Raw genomic sequence first — 20,597 nt, forward strand, 5'->3', positions numbered from 1 at the left:
AACTGGGACTACAGGCGTGTGCCACCACTCCCAGCTAATTTTTTTGCATTTTTAGTAGAGATGGGGTTTCACTGTGTTGGCCAGGGTGGTTTCGATCTCCTGACGTCGTGATCCGCCCCCCTCGGCCTCCCAAAGTGCTGGGATTACAGGCGTGATGTGAGCCACCACACCCAGCCTGCATTTTTTTACTTGTCTACCATGAGTATTAAATATTCCGAAACATGGTTTTAATAACTTCATAATCTATCCTATGTACATAACATCATTTAACTAATCTCCTTATTCCTAGGTTTAAGTTTATTTTCAATTTTTCTTGCTCTTTAAAAATAAAAACTTAAATTAGTTCTTGTAAAACAAATCTCATAGATAAGAATAAATTCTCATTTGACCATACTCTAAATTGCTATTTTTTCCTCAAAGATAACCACTGATATTAGTTGGTGTGTATTGTACCAGATCCTTTTGTTATGCATTTCATATATGCATATTTGAAGGACTATATACACATATACATACACACACATATATGTAGACGACTCATAGTACGCTCTGTGTGCTTTTTTAAATTTAATGGTGTCTTTCTTTACATATCATTCTATTTAATTTTTCTACTCAGTAATACTTTGCAGAAGCTTTCCATGTCAGTATATGTAGATATACACAGTGTTTTTTTTTTTTTAGCTGTCACATAGCACGTGATAAAGTGGATATATTATAGTTTATTTAGCTATTTCTCTATTGGTAGATATTCAGGATGTTTGTTACTGTTACTATAAATGTGCATGTCTTGGCTTTCATCCCCCAGTGCTGCTTCAGGCATTGTTCCTCGGCTTCGGAGAGGGTTGGGTTTATTCAGTATTGGAAAGTCAGAGGGGTCCGGAGATTCCAGGGTGCCAGTCAGATTGAGGTTGAGACAAGCCAAAGAGTGAAGCCAGGAAGACGAGTTTCGAAGATCTTCACGGTTTCATTAAGGATGTGATGCTGGTTCAGAGGGACTGGGAGATATAGACTGAGAAAATTGTGGTCAGATCCTGAGATCTCTGAGGTGGTACACTTCTTGGTGGGGATCGGGTTGTGCCAAAGCAGGAAGAAGATAAGGGAACAGAAGGAACAGAACTACCATTTGTCGAGTGCCCATTATGTGCCAGACATTTGATGCATTATCTTTTTTGTTGTTGTTTTTTTGAGACAGGGTCTTACTCTGTCACCCAGGCTGGAATGCAGTGGTGCTACTGTGGCTTACTCTAGCCCACTATGGCTCACTTGAACCTCTGGGCTCAAGCAGTCCTCCTGCCTTAGCCTTCTGAGTAGGTAGGACTACGAGCATGTGCCACCATGCCTGGCTAATTTTTTGTAAATTGTTTTGTTTACAGACAGGGTCTTTCTATGTTGCACAGGCTGGTCTTGAACTCCTGGCCTCAAGCAGTCCTTTCACTTTGGCCTCCCAGAGTGTTAGGATTATAGGCATGAGCCACCATGCCTGGCTGATGTGTTACCTTATATTAGCAAATAGCCACCCTGTGAAGTAGGGTTAGAATATTTTTGAATGAGGAGGCTGAGACTTGGAGAGTTTAAGGGACTTGATTAAATTCTTATAACAGCCTATTAACATTGTCTGAATTCAAGTTCTCTGTTTATTTTTTCATACCACGTGCTTTTCTGTGAAAGCCTTAAACCTTTTTGCATCTCTACCTTCTAGTGCAGTACCTTACTCTTAGTAGTCAAAAGGTAGTTGGTGATAATGGTGGTGATGAAAGGGCATGTTTATTCTGGAGGGACAAGAAACTCTAAAACTCATAACTGACATTATAATCTCTTGTTGCAGGAATACTTGCTGGCTGGCGCAGATATTATTGAAACAAATACTTTTAGCAGCACTAGTATTGCCCAAGCTGACTATGGCCTTGAACACTTGGTAAGAATTCTGTTGTTCCATGTTTCTAAGATGCTTATGAGCTTTTGCTACATCAGAACTTGCTAGTGAGAAAGCACTAGAAGCTGCAGAGTCAAGCTCATGCTTAGTTATATGTTGTTTGTGATGAGACAGGGAGAATGGTGTGAATCCCTCCTGCTTATGAACACAGTGGACCCTTCATTTTCCAACTGGCTTCTTTTATGGGCAAGTCATAATCAAATATAAATGATACTGTGCAGTAGCTGTTGATAAAGGCGTAATCACTGGCCGTATGCATACAGTATTGTGAGGCCTTTTTAAGTTTTAGGTGGCAGCCTTGGTTTATTTTCTTTTTAAAAAATTGTGATAAAATACACATAACATAAAATTTAATGTAATTATTTTTAAATATACGCTTCAGTGGCATTTGTGCTATCATCACCACTGTCCTTTCCCAGAACCTTTTCATTTTCCCAAACTGAAACTCTGTATCCATTAAACAATACCTCCCCATCTGTACCCCCAACCCCAGCCCCAGCACACTATTCTACTTTCTGTCTCTATGGATTTGATTATTCTAGGTACCTTAGATACGTTGACTCATATAGTATTTGGCCTTTTGTAACTAGTTTATTTCACTTAATGTAATGTCCTCAAGGTTCATCCATGTCATTGTGTGTGTCAGGATTTCCTTCCTTTTTAAGGTTGAATAATATACCATTGTATGTATATACCACGTTTTGCCTATTCATCTGTTGATCATTTGGGTCACCTCTACCTTTCTGCTGTTGTGAATATGCAGTGTTGCTATGTACATGTGTATACAAATATCTGTTTAAGTCCCTGCATTCAATTTTTTTGTATATATACATGGAAGTTGAATTGTTAGATGATACGACAATTCTGTTTAACTTTTTGAGAAACTGCTATACTGTTTTTCAGAGTGGCTGTATCATTTTTTTTTTTTTTTTTTTTTTTCCTGAGGCAGGGTCTTACTCTGTCACCCAGGCTGGAGTGCAGTGGCGCGATCTTGGCTCACTGCAACCTCTGCCTTCCAGGTTCAAGCAAGTCTCCTGCCTCAGCCCTCTGAGTACCTGGGACTACAGGTGTGCTCTACCATGCCCTACTAATTTTTGTAGTTTTTGTAGAGACGAGTGGTTTTGCCATGTTGTCCACGCTGGTCTTGAATTCCTGAGCTCAGGTAATCTGTCTGCCTCAGCCTTCCAAAGTGCCGGGATTACAGGTGTGAGCCACGTGCCTGGCCAGCCGCACCATTTTGCATTCCCACCAGCAGTGAACTAGAGTGTCAGTATTACCATTTAGTTTCTATTTTTTTGATAGTAGTCATCCTATTGATTACTATTGGCAGATTTGTTTTCCTTTTAATTGATATGATGCTTCCATATTTAAATTTTGTAAAACCTTAATGATAGAAATCTATGGTACATGTTAATGTCCCCATTTGTGTGTGGATATTTCCAGACACATGATTCTGTTTTCATGTAAGCAATGTCTTACAGTTACTTTTGTGTCATTTTGGAGCTGAAGTTGGCCAACATTTTTAAATAAAGGGCCAGATAGTACATATTTTGGCTTTGTTAGCTACATACAGTCTTTTGCCAAATACTCAACTCCATCATGTAGTGTGGAAGCAGCTATAGACATTGTATAAATAAGTGGGTATACTTTATCTCAGTAAAACTTTATTTACAAAAACCAGCAGTGGACTTGATTTGCCCTGTGAGCCACAGTTTGCCAACATCTATTTAGGATATTCTGGGTGTTAAATTACTGGATGTGAGTATTCAGGACACATAGGATCTTAAGAATTCAAAGGAACCTGAAGATCACAAGTCTAAGTTCTCCTGACTTGGTCTGTGGAAGAGCTTCTGGAGGGCCATGAACGTCCTTAAATCATAGGCAACACTGTGTGTGTATGTGCATATTTGCTTTTTATTTCCTAATGAGAGGGTTCATAGTCCGTTATGAAATTCTCAGGTGGTTAATAATATGCAAAAAGTTCAGAATTACTGATTCCAACTGTTGTACATGAATCAAGGCCTGGGAAAGTTACTGTGGGAACTGCCTGGTCAGGCAATGACAGACTAGTCCTTGAATCCACGTGTTCTGCCTCCCCATGCTTTTTCCATTTGCTGTATTTTTTTCTTAATTCTCAGAATATTTAACCACACAGGTTATTCTCTGACATGCTAGCTGTCTAGGGATTGTCCTTTTTTTACCAGCGAGCTCATGATTTGGAAGGAGAACCTAAAAGCATTCCCCAAGGACTCTTGTCTTTCCTTGCTGCCTTTCAAGTCTGGAGCTGATATGCCTTCTTGGCTAGGATTTCACTCAGACCCCAGATTAATTCACTCTACATTTCCTTACTGAAGAAAACTGAGTATTAGATGGTCATGAATCCACTACTTATCATGTGGAGGAAAAGGACAAGCTAACGTTTGTGGTTGATATGTATTAGGCCTACCGGATGAACAAGTGCTCTGCAGAAGTGGCCAGAAAAGCTGCTGAGGAGATAACTCTCCAGACGGGTAAGGAATGTTCTTCTCTTTTTTCGCACACAAGGTTCCTTTAATACTCTCAGCTATATTGTGGTGTCTTTATTGCAGTTTTTCCTTATGTGGCCTTTGGCTTCGGAGTAACACTGGAGACACTGTATTTTACATGTTTGTAGATTACTTCTCTGCAGTTTCATAATCAAACCCTCCACACCTTTGAATTGATGCCAGCCCTGTGGTTCTTGGGCTCAGGATTTGCTCTTTCACCCTGGTTTAGCCTGACTTTGTAGCTAGGCCCCTGACTCCCTTGTGTATTTAGGGCTGAAATAATTCATCAGGTCATTAAAGTAACAGCTGGCTGTTTTGATGATCTTGGCTATTATTAGGATAGTTGATCTCATTTTTTAAAGATACTGTCATCTCCGTGATTAGCTGATGCAGGTAGAGATACTGCCTTTCCAGCATTCTCCTTTTACTATGGATGTCCTTGAAGTCTCTGTGAAGCACACAAAAGAGTGTGGCGTTAGAGTCAGTCTTGCTGGGACTTGAAAAGTGGCTCCTGAAATAACTAGCCTCCTGGCTGGATGCCATCAGAACACTTGGGCACCAGCTGGTAGGAGGCTTTGAGGGAAGGAAAGAATATGAGAAATACATGGAGCACCTTAAGATTTGGAAACGTGAAGTTATTGCCAACAGAAAAGCAAAATTGCTGTGAAGTTATACATAGCATACTAATGAAGACCAATGCAGTTTATAGGAACTCTGTTTCTAAGAGATAATGTTTAAATTCATAGCAGTGTATAGACTATTACTCCAACAGAGTCACAGGTCAGAGGATACTGAACCAGCTAAAGCAGGGAGAGATAAGGACATTTTTCATATGCCCACATTATTGCTTAGCTTTGGTGATGAAAAAGAATATTTGGGCCTGTAACCTGTTCAGAAGCTGGTTTATCCATTAGCTAATAGTCTTCTCCAGTTAAATACAGCATAGCTCAGGTTGTTGAGTGGCCAAAGTCATCAAGGTAATGAGCAGTACGACCTCTGGCTTCTGTGTGAATGAACACAACTTCCCATGCCATTTTAGAAGCACCTAGATTCCAGGCTAGAGGAAAAGTTATTAAAGAAAGATTTGCTCTACTTCATACTTCCAATTTCAGACTTTATAATTGTTAATCCTGATTTAGTATCTCCTCCTAGTGAAGAGCCTGCAATATGGTACTGGAGAGCATTTCAAGTTAAATGCTAATGTGAGGTGATTTTGCAGAACTTATGTTAAGTTCAAAACCTTTAAGGTCTCATAAAAATAGGAAGAGAGGGAATTTGTCCAAACACAGCTGTGGTAATAGAAAAGGATTACTTACTGAAATGTTTTAGTCAGTTGTGTGAGAATTCAGTTTTGGGGACTGGTTCCATGAGAATATGTGCATATCTCTATGGCATAATTTCCTTAGTGGGATCTGGTGCAGCCCCATGATCAAATATATATGAACAAAATCTATGAATCATCTGTTTAGGAGAGGTCAAGTTTTATTGTCAAATTGGGAAAAAAGTTTGGCTTTTTAGAGGTTTTTGGATTTCAGAGTTATGGACAAAAGATTATAGACTTGTGTTCTAGAAAAAAATCTTACTGGCTATTCACAATAAAAAATGTTCAGCCATTTAGAGATTTCATACTTATTTTTCTTTTCCTAAAGGAATTAAGAGGTTTGTGGCAGGGGCTCTGGGTCCGACTAATAAGACACTCTCCGTATCTCCGTCTGTGGAAAGACCGGATTATAGGAACATCAGTGAGTATTTATCACATACAGTCATTGATTTGGGCAAGTAGCTCTGTCCTACAGTAAGCTATAAATCTGCAAAATGGAACCAATAACAGGATCTACCATAGAGTTACTTTGATTTCATCCATGTAGAAGATATACCACAGTACCTGGAATATAGTAGACATCTAAATAAAAAGTTAGCTATGATGATGATGATTATTTGAACTTGCTTTCAGATATAGATGGTGTTGTGTTAATGCTGCTTTGTCAGCTGTGGAAATGAAACCAACTAAAACAAAACTAAACTCAGAAGTTGAGCAAATTTGGGTATTAGGTTTTTGGTGTGTTATAAAATAGCTCACTATTTCCTCGTTCATCAGAAGGCAGTCCAAACTATCTAGACATCTGTATTAGTCGATTTTCACACTACTGATAAAGACAAGACTGAGCAATTTACAGAAGAAAGAGAGGTTTAATGGACTTACAGTTCCATGTGGATGGGGAGGCCTCACAATCAGGGAAGGAGGAGCAAGCTACATCTTACATGGATGGCAGCAGGCAAAGAGAGAGCTTGTGCAGGCAAACTCCCCCTTGTATGACCATCAGATATGAGACTTACTCACTGTTACAAGAACAGCACGGAAAGGACCTGCCCTCATGACTCAATTACCTCCCACCAGGTACCTCCCACAACGTGTTGGAATTCGAGAAGAGATTTGGGTGGGAACACAGCCAAATCATATCAACATGCTAGCATTATGAATCTTATAAACTACCATGTATAAACATATTTATATTGAGGTTTGACAAAAAAAAAAAAAAAAAATCCCAAGTATCTAGGTCAATTTCTAAGCATCAAGACTATAAAAAACAGAAAGCATTAAAGTAACAGAGCTGAATAGTCATGATTCCATATCTGGTAGTGTAGTCTGTGGAGATGATGAGATCAAGCAAGTATAGTTTGTAGGGTTTTGGTTTATGGAACTGTGTGTGTCATGATACCACGCTTTTTCACCAGGAGTTGCTCATACTAGGCTTATGAGTGGTTGATGCTTTCTTTTGTCTAGATGTGCCAGTGGGGAGCTAACTTCTCCTTGCTCTTGGGCTGTACAAGGTAAAGTACAGTAAGTCTTGACTTAACGTCATCGGCAGGTTCTTGAACACTGCACCTTTAAGCAAAACGATGCATAGCAGGTCCTCAAATAACGTCATTTCCTTCAACAGCATTTCATTATAATGTTGATAAGAAAATCCTGGTTTTGTTATATATTGTCTTAATCAGAGTTGCAATTTCTGAGAACCTGTCAACGATGTTACAGGAGGACCTACCGTGTATTCGGACAGCAAGCATAACTTTGCTGTATAGCCTTCTCTATGAGATATCTGAGCATTTTTTCTTTTTTGGTTGGGAGATAAAATAGGGAGAGAGATGATCTCTCATGTGGAAATAGATAACCTAAGACACTTTAAAAAATTTTTTTGAGACCGTGTCTCACTTTGTTGCCCAGGTTGGAGTGCAGTGGCATGATCTTGGCTCACCGCAGCCTCTACCTCCCAGGTTTGACTGCTTATCCTGCCCCAGTCTCCCCAGGAGCTGGGATTACAGGCGTGTGCCACCGCGCTGGGCTAATTTTTGTATTTTTAAAGTAGAGTCGGGGTTTCACCATGTTGGCCAGGCAGGTCTTGAACTCCCGACCTCAAGTGATCTGTTCTCCTTGGCATCCCACAATGCTGGTGTGAGCCACTGCACCGGGCCAACCCAAGACATTTATAACAAAAATTTTACCTAGAGGTGATTGAATACTTTTTGTTTGAGACTGGAATTGCCCAGCAGACAGGTTTCTTCTCTGACAGAGTTGGTGTAAGACCAGAGACAAAATCTGTGGCCCTTCAGCCGTTTACCACAGTGAGTGACTTGAACTCAGTCTGTGACCTACCCACGTCAATGTGACATGTTTCTCACAGTCAGCTCTTAACCAGTTGGTTGAAATGAGCTATGGAAAGAATGATGTATTTCAAAGATGTTGAATGTGAGGTACATGTTTAAGAAATTCATACACCTTCCCTCTTCTCAGCTCATACATGGGAAGTGGAAGTTACGTGGCAGCTGTTTAGGAACAACTGCGTTCAGCTTACTTGTTTACCTTCTGTCCCTGCCACATTGCTTTATTTGGTTTCTTACAAAAGATCATGTTCTTAAACTATGCATTGTAAACCAGCAATAGTTCACAGGTGCCAGACCTGCACCTGGATACCCTAGGGCCATTCAGAGGATACTGGTGACTGATGTGCTGGGTGTGATTTATTTTTTGCAGCATTTGATGAGCTTGTTGGAGCATACCAAGAGCAGGCCAGAGGACTTCTGGATGGCGGGGTTGATATCTTACTCATTGAAACTATTTTTGATACTGCCAATGCCAAGGTGAGTTAAGGGAGAAAAAACAGACAGGGCTGGGGTGAGGGCTGTGGGTGAGTCCCCTAATGTAGGGAGAAGATAATATTAGCCATTATCCAAGTTAAATGTATTACTTGTATTTGCTCCATTTTATTCTTGAATATATTTTTAACTGAGGCCAATAAGAACAATAAGAAAAACCAAAAAACCTGCTTTTGAAGCATTTAAAGTAACTTTTTCTAATTAGGAAAATAAATATTTTCATATATAGCTACTGTCAGTGCATATGTCCCTAGGTAATAAAATACATGCTGCTGGTTCTAAATTTGAAAGATGCATAAATGTATGGAGTGAAAAGTGAATGTCTTTTCCTTTCCTTTCCTAGCCTCTAGTTATCTAGCTCCCTTTCCAGAGACAACTATGACTACCAGTTTGGGGGGCCTGACAGATGCTATGCAGATATAAGCATGCATGTATGTGTGTGTGTGTGTGTGTTCCTTACATGCAAAGGCACATAAGTGTATGGGGAGAGAAGCAAATATCTTTATACGTATGTTTTTATACAGTATATCTATAGGATACGTTTCTACAAGTAAAATTGCTGAATCAGAGGGTATGTGCATTGGTAATTTTTGTCTTTAGTGTCAAATTACCCTCCTTTGAGACTGGACTCATTTATATTCTCTTCAGCAAGCAGTGTACCATAGTGCTGGTTTCACGACACCCTCCCTAGCACTGTTTGACTTTTTTCAGTTTCACACGTGGTCCCTCACTGTAGTTTTTAACTTGCATATTTCTTGAGCATCTTTCTTCAGTTTTAGAGCCATTTATATTTCTTTTTCTATGGTTTATGTCTTCTGTCCTTTTTTCTATTGGACTTTGGCTTTTTAAAATTGAGTCCTTTACTGAGGAAATCAGGTCCTTGTCAATCATGTGTAGCAATACTGTCCTCTGGCTTGTTTCACATTTGACTTTATTCATGGTGGTGATGGTGGTAGTGTTGTGGCATTGTTTTGGGTGTATGTGTGCTTTAATAGTATAGGAGATTTTTTCTTAAATGTTGTATGGTTGAATTTACAGATGCTATTTTTTTGTGGAGGGAGAGGGGAGATTATACTTACAGAGGCACTCCTCGGTCAAAGAGAGGGAAAAAAATGGAAAAATGGCCTTTTCCTCCCTAGTATTTTACAGTTGCATTAAATATTTAATTGCGTGGAAATAAGACCACAGATCCAGAATTTTTGAACTTAAAAAAAAAAACAACATTTTCTAAAATACTTGCAAGCACGAAGAATGTAGAGAGCCACTAGCAGCCTGAAGCTAGATGCCTACTCTACCTCACGCTTCACATATCGCTTCTATTAGGTTCTTTTTATGTATCTTTTTAGAAATTGTTTTCTGAACCTCCAGTAAAGAAATTCTAATTTTAAAAGGAATTCAGATACACATTTTGAAACTAAGAGCAGTAACAAACAAGATAAGGAATATATTTGAAATGAGATTCATATATACATTTGAAAAGAGTCACAGTATTGTTTAGATTAGAAATAAGAGGGATTAACATTCGGGGATAAAGCATTAAGGATAGGTTTTGTTGAGTTTCTAAGTTTTAAAATGTGTGGCATACATTCTTCTGGTTATACAGAACTAGTTTCCCTCACGATGCATCCGGTATTTATTTTGGAGTGAGAAATAAAATCGAGAGCTAACTTTTTCCCTCTAGAGTTTAGTTTTCCTACCACCATCTATTAAACATCCTGTTATTTCCCAGTGATAGGAATGATGTGGAACATTAGCCTTGTCATGCAAAATTCTGGAGTGCATTTGGATCTAGTGTTTTCTAGTGATCTGTTTGCTGATGTGATACTACTGGACTATTAGCCATAACATTAGAATATGTCTGAGTAACTGGTAGACCTAGATGTTTTTATTTTTATTGAGTCCCACCCCCTTTTCTAGAACTTTCATGGCTATTCTTATATGTTTGTTTTCCATAAGATCGTTAGGATCAATTTGTCTGGTTCTAAAAAGGAAATTCTGATATTGTTGATTTAGTAACTTTCTGTGAAAAAAACCTACCATCACTGGAAAGGGACACATTAATTACAGGTTGCGTTCTGATTTCAGAGAATTAATTGTGAAAACATGCCCATCTTAGAATCAAGAACTGTAATGACAAAAAGAGAAGATCTGTTGCCTAGATCTTAAAATATGGACGGAACAGTACAGAGTAACATGAGATTTGTACCTTTACTACCTAATCTAAGCTCATGCTGTCTTTCACAGTGCTGGAAGTGATGCTGTGGGTTCATATACTTAACCATGTATATGAAAGGATATGAAAGGCAGGGACATTATTATTTATTTATTTATTTTTGAGACAGGGGCTTGCTCTGTAATCCAGGCTGGAATGCAGTAGCATGATCACAATTTAGCTGCAACCTTGAACTCCTGGGCCCAGGCAGTTGTTCTGTCTCAGCCTCCCGAGTGTTATTTATTTACTTTTAATTTTTATTGAGAAAAGGAAGAAAGAATAGCTCTTCAGCTCCTCCTTGAGGAAGTAGTTTCTAGGTGGACTTTAAGTCAGGATTTGTTTTATTTTAATATGCACAGTATTACACTTGAGAAAGGGGTGCTGGGGTTGGGCCTTGTAAGGAAGACGCTTCTTCCTAGAGAGCTTGGTGCATATCTTACCTGAAGAGGTCTTAGAAAAGGGTGCATTCTAATTGGGTAGTTATACTAACCTTGGACACAGTCTCAGAAATAAAGGTATTCTTCCTTTTTTCCCTGACAGGCAGCCTTGTTTGCACTCCAAAAACTTTTTGAGGAGACATATGCTCCCCGGCCTATCTTTGTAAGTTCTAAGGTGTTTGCACAATACATTCTGTCTTTTATTAATAATTGTTCTTTTGAGCATGTTTTCCGCCCTTGCATAGTAGAACTATTGATAGTATCTTTTAGAATTCATCTACTTTAACTTCTTCTGTTCACTTCCCTCCCACCACTTCTAGATCAATAACAGTCTTTTATCTGGAGAGGCAAGGAAAATGAATCTAGAAGTAGTTGGTGGAAGGCAAGCTGTTCAAAAGAAGCCCACTGTATTGGTCCTTGAAGTTAAAGACTTCAAGACTGATTAGGGCCTAAGGAGGGCTGGATTTGCATGCTGATGGCCACATACTCAACACTGAAGACACCAGACTGCCAATTTATTAACTCAGTAGGCGTACCTCTCTGTGAGTCCTAAAATTGCTTGGTGAGAATCGAATTGAATCAAAACACAGGTGTTAGATAAATCTAATGTTTAACAGCAGGAGGTCAGGATGACTTGAGGTTCTCTCTGGGAAACCTGCCTCTAACAATAGACTGGACATGTGAATTCCAAAGCTGTTTTGGTCATTGCTTTTGCCTCAGTGACTTTCCCTTGTTGCTGTTTCTGTGGCTTCTTGCCTCCTCCCTCAAGTCTCTTGACAAATGTCTATTCTAACTGTTACAGGAAGTGCTCCCTGTGATTTTGAGTTCCACAGCTCTTTTACTTGTGAAAGGACAAAGGAAGTCAGCTTGTTCATTTTATTTTGTCTTTATGCCTATATTCTTTTTTTTTTTTTTTTTTTTTTTTGAGATGGAGTTTTGCTCTTGTTACCCAGGATGTATGCCTATATTCTTAGCTTGAGTCTGTATTATTGACTTCGTTTACTTTGTCAATTCAGATTTCAGGGACGATTGTTGATAAAAGTGGCCGGACTCTTTCTGGACAGACAGGAGAGGCATTTGTCATCAGTGTGTCTCATGCAGACCCGCTCTGGTGAGTGATTCATCTTTCCTTGACTTCCTTTCTTTCTTGGGGAGCCTTTTCTGATGGCTGTGGAATGTGACCTGGGAGGGGATTGCTTTCGCAGATTTCACTGTCCCACACTTCTGCTCTATTGACTTTTCTTTAAGTACTTTCAGACTTTTCCCTAAAGGATGCAGAAGATCACTGGCTAAATGGGTCAATTTGAGGGACTGGGAGAGTTCTCATACTTCCCAATGGTTGTCTGTTTGTCTGCAGAGGTGCCCCTTATAGTTTGCAGTGCTCTGCAAATTTTAGGCCAGTGCCACTCCCTATTTATGAGGCAACCAGAAGCAATCTGTCTTGGAATAAAGTGGGACTTCTAAAGCTCAGGTTTTTATCTGTAAAGCGAACATGGCGCTTGGCACGGTGGTGTGTGCCTGTAGTCCCAGCTTCTTGGGAGGTGGAGGCAGGAGGATCTCTTGAAGCCAGGTGTTGGAGGCTGTAGTATACTATGATAGCTCCGTGAATAACCACTGCATTTCAGTGTGGCCAGCATAGCAGGACCCTTTCTCTAAAGAATTAAATTAACATGACTTTCACAATCTATTTAAAAAAAATCTCCCTATTTATATTTTATTTTTCATATCAAAATGTTTTAAATTGTGTACTTTGAGTGACATGGAAGAGCCTCTGAGTATGTGTTTTGCCCGGACTTTTAAAATTCCTGGGCTTTTTTTCTTGTATTCCTCTTGCCTGGAAGCTCTGCTGGTCTTCTTCCCCCTTCCCCTCTTCCCTTCCTCCATACCCTTTCACTTTGTTGACTTCTTAGCCTTTAAGACTTATCTCAGGAAACTTCCCTCTAGCGAACATTTCCCCTCTCATTAGCCCAGGTCTGTGTCTTTGTTTGCTTTTATTTTACCCTTTGCTATAAAAAGTCAGAATAATGGACATTTGTTGAGAGTTTGCTGTGTGCCAGGCTCTGTTCTAAGAGCTTTATGTGAGTTCTTTCTTTAATTCTGGCAGTAACACTTTGAGGGCAGGTACTGGTATTAATGTACCCATTTTAACAAGAAGGTTCCTAAGACTCAGAGGTTGTAACTTGCCCAAGATGAAGTAAATAGAGGATCTGGGAACAGGAGCATACTGTTTACCACCGTATTAGATCATATTATACCAATTATGTGATGTTCTTTTTTCACACTTAAATGTTTGTAATTACAGAGTACATCTTACAGTAGACTTAATGTCATATTGTGATTTCTTAAAATGTGCCATTAATTTAAAGTGCCTTAACAGACGTTTGATTGAGTGTGATAACTACGAAAATCGTCGTATTGAATTGGGTTGTCATGACCTATTTCACAGCTTAGGATTTTTTCCTGAGCAGTCTCTTCATCTTTATTTCTCTAGTGTTAAGTAGAATTCTTGGCACATAGTAGGGATCTAATAAACATTTAACAGAAAAACTGAAGATAGGAAATGTAGGGGTCTCTGAAGACACAAATGTTATCTAGTTTATTCAAATTTTTTTTTTTTTGGCCTGTGAATATTTGGAGCATTCCTCCCTTCGTTGTCTTTCTCTTTTCCCACCCCCTTTGCCAAGTCTTAGTTTGTTATGTGGTTAAGTAAATGATACTGTAATGGATATGCTACTCATGATATATTTGTCAAAACCCACAGAATATACAAAAAAAGAATAAACCCTAATGTAAACTATAGACTTTAGTTACTAATCATGTATTGATACTGGTTCACATTGTAATAGGTGTACCACACCATTGCAAGATTTTAATAGTAATGATAGAATCTTTCCTAGTGGTTAGGTAGAACCTCTGTGTTGTCTTGAATGTCATTGGAGCCTTTAGTTTGCCAACAGTTCTCAAGGGCCCCTTAGAGGACGCTCTTCCTACCACTGTCTCACCTGCAGGAGCCTTGAGATGAGGTTTTATTGAGGTCTAAATAATTTGTTTTTATTGCTTAAGCAACCATTCAGTTAATTCTGACTCTTGATCCACTCAGTGGTTAATTTAAAAATTTTTTAAATAATCCTTTCTGTGACTTCAACTATAGCCTACTCACAGAGAGAATGTATTTGGCCTTTATTTTGTTATGAATCTGACAGACTGTAGGAGCAGATGGAAGGAGCAAATAATATGTGAAAAGGACACATATTCTTACATCTATGTAAGAAACTGTTGTTTACCGATTTGTGATGATCACAAACTACAGAACAGTGGGATAGAAGCTTTATATTACTGCTGATTCATCAAGTATTTATTGAAATACTTCTATATGCCCTGGAATACAGGCCAATGTGGAATAGTCCACCCTAGGAGAAATGCATAGGTAAATTAAATTAGAAAATAAACAGTGCTCTACAGAACTATGAATAAAAATCTGGCAATACATAGGAGTAGTGGAGTTCCTGTGGGATTTAGAGACAGCTTTGAGCGAGGTTTTAAAAACATGAGGCAGAGTTTTCTAACCAAAGAAAGGATGTTTGTATCCAAGTGAGGTCATAGCAATGGAAGAACTGTATAGTTTATAAGACGTTTTCTTTTTTTTTGAGTTTTTATCTTTCTTATTTTTGTTTTTTGATTTCCAACTTTTAAGTTCAGGGGTATATGTACAGGATGTGCAGGCGTGTTACATAGGTAACATGTAACCATAACGTGTAACCATAACATGTAACCATGGTGTTTTGCTGCACAGATCATCCCATCACCTAGATACTAAGCACAGCATCCATTAGCTATTCTTCCTGATGCTCTCACTCCTCCTACCCGCTACGTTCTGACAGCCCTAGTGTGTGTTGTTCCCCACTATGTGTCCATGTGTTCTCATCATTCAATTCCCACTTACAGGAGAACATGCAGAATTTGGTTTTCTGTTCCTGTATTAGTTGGCCCAGGATAATGGCTTCCAGTTCCATCCATGTCCCTGGGACATGATCTCATTCCTTTTTACGGCTGCGTAGTATTCCATGGTGTCCATATAGTACATTTTCTTTATTCAGTCTATCATTGATGGGCATTTAGGTTAATTCCGTGTTATAAGATGTTTTCATATATGGTATTTAATTTGAACTTTATATTAACTCTGAGAACTGATCAGGCATTATTGAAGTCACCTAACTAATGAAAATATGAGTTAATATTGGAACTAGGTTTGGGAAAAAGTCTAGGATCCTTTCTAACAATAACATGATGATTTAACATTTTTTGTTTGTTTGTTTTTTGAGACATAGTCTCACTCTGTTACCCAGGCTGGAGTGCAGTGACATAATCTCGGCTCACTGCAACTTCCACCTTCTGGGTTCAAGTGATTCTTGTTCCTCAGCCACCTATGTAGCTGGGATTACAAGCATGTGCCACCGTGCCCAGCTAGTTTTTGTATTTTTAATAGAGGTAAGGTTTTACCATGTTGACCAGGCTGGCCTTGAACGGCTGGCTTCAGGTGATCTGCCTGCCTCAGCCTCCCAAAGTGCTGGGGTGACAGGTGTCAGCCACCACGCCCAGTCAGGTTTTTCATTTTTATCTGTTGTTGAGTCCGGTGACAGTAGCGTTAAGATTTTTTTTTAAAAAAAGAATATTTCAAGGGGAACAGGTAAAAGAACAAAACTGAGTAGGTCTATTCGAGGACTGTAAATTAGCCGTGCGCTGGACCCCGCAGCCTTAACTGAGATGTAATTCTGTCAGGCGTCAGCGATCACAGAATCATGTTTATTTTAGATGAGTTTCAGGTTTTCAGAAAAACTGAGCAGAAAGTACAGAGAGTTCTCATATACTCTCCTGCTCCAATTCTCCTATTATCAACAGCTTGTTTTTGGTGTGGTACACCTATTACAATACGAACCAATATCGAAACGTTACTATTAACTAAAGCCTCTAGTTTACCTTAGGGTTCCTTCTTGGTTTTATATGTTCCTTGGTTTTGTATATTCTGTGGGTATTGAAAAATATATCATGAGTAACATATATCCATTACAGTATCATACAGAATAGTTTCATTGCCCTAAAATTCCCCTGTGCTCCATTTACTTACCCTCTTTCCCGGCTCACTGGCAATGAATCTTTTCACTGTCTGTAGTTTTGCCTTTTCCAGAATGGAAATACAGTTGAAACCACATAGTATGTAGCCTTTTCAGACTGCCTTTTTTCACTTAGTGATGTTCACTTAAGGTTCATTTGTCTTTGTAAGCTTGATAGATTATTTCTTTTTAGCACTAAATAATATTTCGTTGTGAATATGTATTTGTTTTAACACTAAATAATATTTCGTTGTGATGAAGTACTACAGGTTTTTTTTTTCCGTTTGTGTATTGAAGACCATCTTGGTTGCTTCCAAGTTGTAGCAATTATGAATAAAGTTCCCATGGTCTTTCCGCGCTACCCACAGAGGGGTACATGCGCGTACGGCGCTGTTCTGGATTCCTGCCATAACTTAAAGGGAAACGTTCACAATGTCCAGAGCCCTTGATTTCCTGCAAATCAAGGAGGATGTTCTTAAGTTCCATGTAGCAGGAACCCACTTAGGTGGCACCAATCTTGACTTCCAGGTGGAACAGTACATCTGTAAAAGGAAAAGTGATGGCATCTACATCATAAATCTGAAGAGGACCTGGGAGGAGCTTCTGCTGGCAGCTTGTGCCATTGTTGCCATTGAAAATCCTGCTGATGTCAGTGTTATGTCCTCCGGGAGTACTGGCTGGAGGGCTGTGCTGAAGTTTGCTCCTGCCACGGAAGCCACCCCAGTTGCTGCCACTTCACTCCTGCAGCCTTCACCAGCCAGCTCCAGGCAGCCTCCTGGGAGCCACTGCTTCTTGTGGTTACTGACTCGAGGCCTGACCAGCAGCTTCTCACAGAGGCATTTTCTCTTTGAGATGGAGTTTCACTCTTGTTGCCCAGACTGGAGTGCAGTGGCACCATCTCAGCCCACTGCAACCTCCGCCTCACGGAGGCGTCTTACGTTAACCTACCAACCCTTGCTCTGTGTAACACAGATTCTCCTCTGCGCTATGTAGACATTGCCATCCCATGCAACAACAAGGGAGCTCACTCACTGGGTTTGATGTGGTGGATGCTGGCCTGGGAAGTTCTGCACGTGTGTGGCACCATTTCCCGTGAACACCTGTGGGAGGTCATGCCTGATCTCTACTTCTACAGAGATCCTGAAGAGACTGAAAGAGTAGGCTGCTGCTGAAAAGGCTGTGACCAAGGAGGAATTTCAGGGTGGATGGAACGCTGCAGCTCCTGAGTTCACTGCTACTCAGCCTGAGGTCGCACACTGGTCAGGCCCGCGGCTTCCCTCCGTGCCTGTGCAGCAGTTCCTACTGAAGACTGGAGCGCTCAGCCTGCCACGGAAGCCTGGTCTGCAGCTCCCACTGCTCAGGTCACTCGATGGGTAGGAGCAACCACTGAGTGGTCTTAATGCTGTTCTTGCACGGGCTCTTAAGCAACATGGAAATAAGGCTAACAGAAAATAAACTTATCAGTTGCTTCAAAAAAAAAAAAAGTTTCCGTGAACATTTATGGCAGGTTTTTGTGTAGACGTAAGTAGATTTCCATTCACTTGGGTAAATAACAGAGGATTGCTGGATCTTATGGTAAGACTAAGTGTCTTGTGAGAAACTGCCAAACTGTCTCCAAAGCTGCTGTTGCATGTTGCACTCCCACCAGCAGCGAACGAGAGGTCCTGTTGTTCGCATCCTTCCCAGCATTTGGTGATGTCAGTTTTGGATTTTAGCCATTCTGATAGGTGTATAGTGGTCTCTTGTTTTATTTGCAGTTCCTTAAAAACAGCTGATGATTTTGAGCATCTTTTCTTATGTGTACTTGTCATCTGTGTATCTTCTTTGGTGAGGGGTCTGTTCAGCTCTTTAGACAGTTTTTAAAATCGGATTTATTGTTGAATTTTAACAATTCTTTGTATATTTGGGATACAAGTCTGTCATAGTCTACTTTCTATTGCTGTAACAGAATACCTGAGACTGGGTAAATTTATAAAGAAAAGAGATTTATTTAGCTCACGATTCTGGAGTCTAAGAACTTCAAAATTGAATGGCCACATCTGGCAAGGGCCATGGGCTGCTTCATAGCATGACCAAAAAGTGAGAAGGCATGTTAGCATGTGTGAAAGAGAGGGGACAGGAGAGACTGGCCTTCTTTATAACAGCCTGTTCTTGAAAGAAGTGATTTATTCCCTTGAGAACTAATTCAGTCTCCAGGGAACCAACCCCAGTCTCTGGAGAAAGACGGTAATTCATCTTAATGATCTAATCACCTTGTAACGGCTTCACCTTCCAACACTGTTACATTGGCAATTACATTTCAACATGAATTTTGGCATGGACAAACCACATGCAAACCATAGCAAATCCTTTATCAGATAGGTGTTTTGCAAATACTTTCTCCCAGCCTGGGGTTTGTCTTCTCATGCTCTTAATACTGTCTTTCACCGAACGTTTTAAATCTTAGTGAAGTTCAGGTTATCAAATTTTGTTTTTTTTCCATGGATCTTGCTTTTGGTGTTTTACCTAAAAACTCATTGCCAAACCCATGATCATTCAAATTTTTTTCTGTGTTATTTACAGAATTTTAATCGTTTTGCAATTTATACATCGGTCTGTCTTCCATTTTGAGTTACTTTTTGTGAAAGATGTAATGTCTGTGTCTAAATTAGCTTTTTCAAATGCAGATGCCCAGTTGTTCCAGCAGCATTTATTGGAAAGAATATCCTTTCTCCATTGGATTACCTTTGTTTCTGTTAAAAATTAGTTGAATATATTTGTGTGGTTTTGTTTCTGGACTCTATTCTGTTCCATTAATCTGTTTGTCTCTTCTTTCACCAATTCCACACTGTCTTGATTGCTTTAGCTTTTTAGTAAGTCTTGGAGTCAGTAGGTCAGTCCTTCAACTTTTGTTCTTTTCTCTCGTTATTGTGTTGGCTATTCTGGGACTTTTGTTTTGCCATATAAACTTTAGAATCAGTTTGTTGATATTCACAAAATAACTGCTGGGATTTTCGTTGGGATTGTGTTGAATATAGATCAAGTGAGAGAATTGACATCTTAACAATATTAAGTCTTCCTCTTCATAAACTTGAAATACCTTTTCATTTATTTAGATTCACTTTGATGTCTTAAATTGGAATTTTATAGTTTTTTTCATATAGATCCAATTTTATAGTTTTTTTCAAATGATCCAAGATAATTTGTTTTGGTGCTAGAGTAAATGGTTTTGTGGGGATTTTTGCTTTTTTTTTCGAAACAGGGTCTCACTGTGTCACTCAAGCTGGAGTGCAGTGGCACCATCATGGCTCACTGTAGCCTCAGCCTCCCAAATTTAGTTGATCCACTACCTTCGCCTCCAAAGTAACTGAGACTATAGGTGTACTCCAGCATGCCTGGTTAATTTTTTTTTTTTTTTTTTTTTCAGAGGTGGGGTTTTGCTATCAAACTTCTGGGCTCAAGTGATCCACCTGCCTTAGCCTCCCAAATGCTGAGATTACAGGCATGAGCCACTATGCCTAGCCTGTGTTTCTAATTTCAAATTTTGGTTGCTCATATCTGGTATATAAGTAAACAGTTTTTGTATATTTACCTCATATTTTGAAACCTTGGTATAATTGCTTATTAGCTCAAAGAGTTTTTAGTGATTCTTTGGGATTTTCTACATAGACAGTCATGTCGTTTGCGAACAAAGACAGTTTTATTTCTTCCTTTCCAATTCCTACACATACCTTTTACTTTCTGTCTTTTCTTATTGCATAGGACTTCATATACGATACTGAATAAGAGATTAGAGTGGAAGTCCTTGCCTTATTTCTCATCTTAGCAGGAAAGCATCTAGTTTTATATGATTAAGCATGATATTGGCTGGAAGTTTTTTGTACATATTCTTTATCAAGGACATTTCCCCTATTCCTAGTTTGCTGAATTTTTTAAATGAATGGGTATTGGATGTTTGTTTGTTAAATAATCTTAATTTTGGAATCATTTCAGATTTACAGAAAAGTTGCAAAGATAGTACATAGAATTTCTTTATATTCTTCTAGTTTTCATGTTAACATTTTGCATGACTATGGTACTTTTGTAAAAACTCAGAGTATATTACTGTAGGTTGAGTATCCCTTATCTGAAATGCCTGGGATGCCACTTTGCATTTAGGAATCACAATAAAAGGAAAAAAGTAAAATACGAGAACATTAGGGATCAGATAGTCTAGTAGCTTCATAGTTGATTCATAAATTCTGG

General features: G+C 39.2%; 1 protein-coding gene across 7 annotated transcripts in view; it reads left to right on the forward strand.

The window, feature by feature from the left end:
- MTR (5-methyltetrahydrofolate-homocysteine methyltransferase) overlaps positions 1–20,597 on the forward strand; it is a 108,621-nt gene that overhangs the window by 9,570 nt on the left and 78,454 nt on the right. For all 7 annotated transcript variants that reach the window (XM_074385357.1, XM_074385356.1, XM_003935348.4 and 4 more), the window contains exons 3-8: positions 1,826–1,915; positions 4,374–4,443; positions 6,108–6,200; positions 8,492–8,598; positions 11,366–11,425; positions 12,279–12,373. In XM_074385357.1, the coding sequence (XP_074241458.1) occupies positions 1,826–1,915; positions 4,374–4,443; positions 6,108–6,200; positions 8,492–8,598; positions 11,366–11,425; positions 12,279–12,373 (515 nt within the window). The remainder of the gene's footprint in view (positions 1–1,825; positions 1,916–4,373; positions 4,444–6,107; positions 6,201–8,491; positions 8,599–11,365; positions 11,426–12,278; positions 12,374–20,597) is intronic.

Source organism: Saimiri boliviensis, chromosome 14 (genome assembly GCF_048565385.1).
Source record: "Saimiri boliviensis isolate mSaiBol1 chromosome 14, mSaiBol1.pri, whole genome shotgun sequence".
NCBI lineage: Eukaryota > Metazoa > Chordata > Mammalia > Primates > Cebidae > Saimiri > Saimiri boliviensis.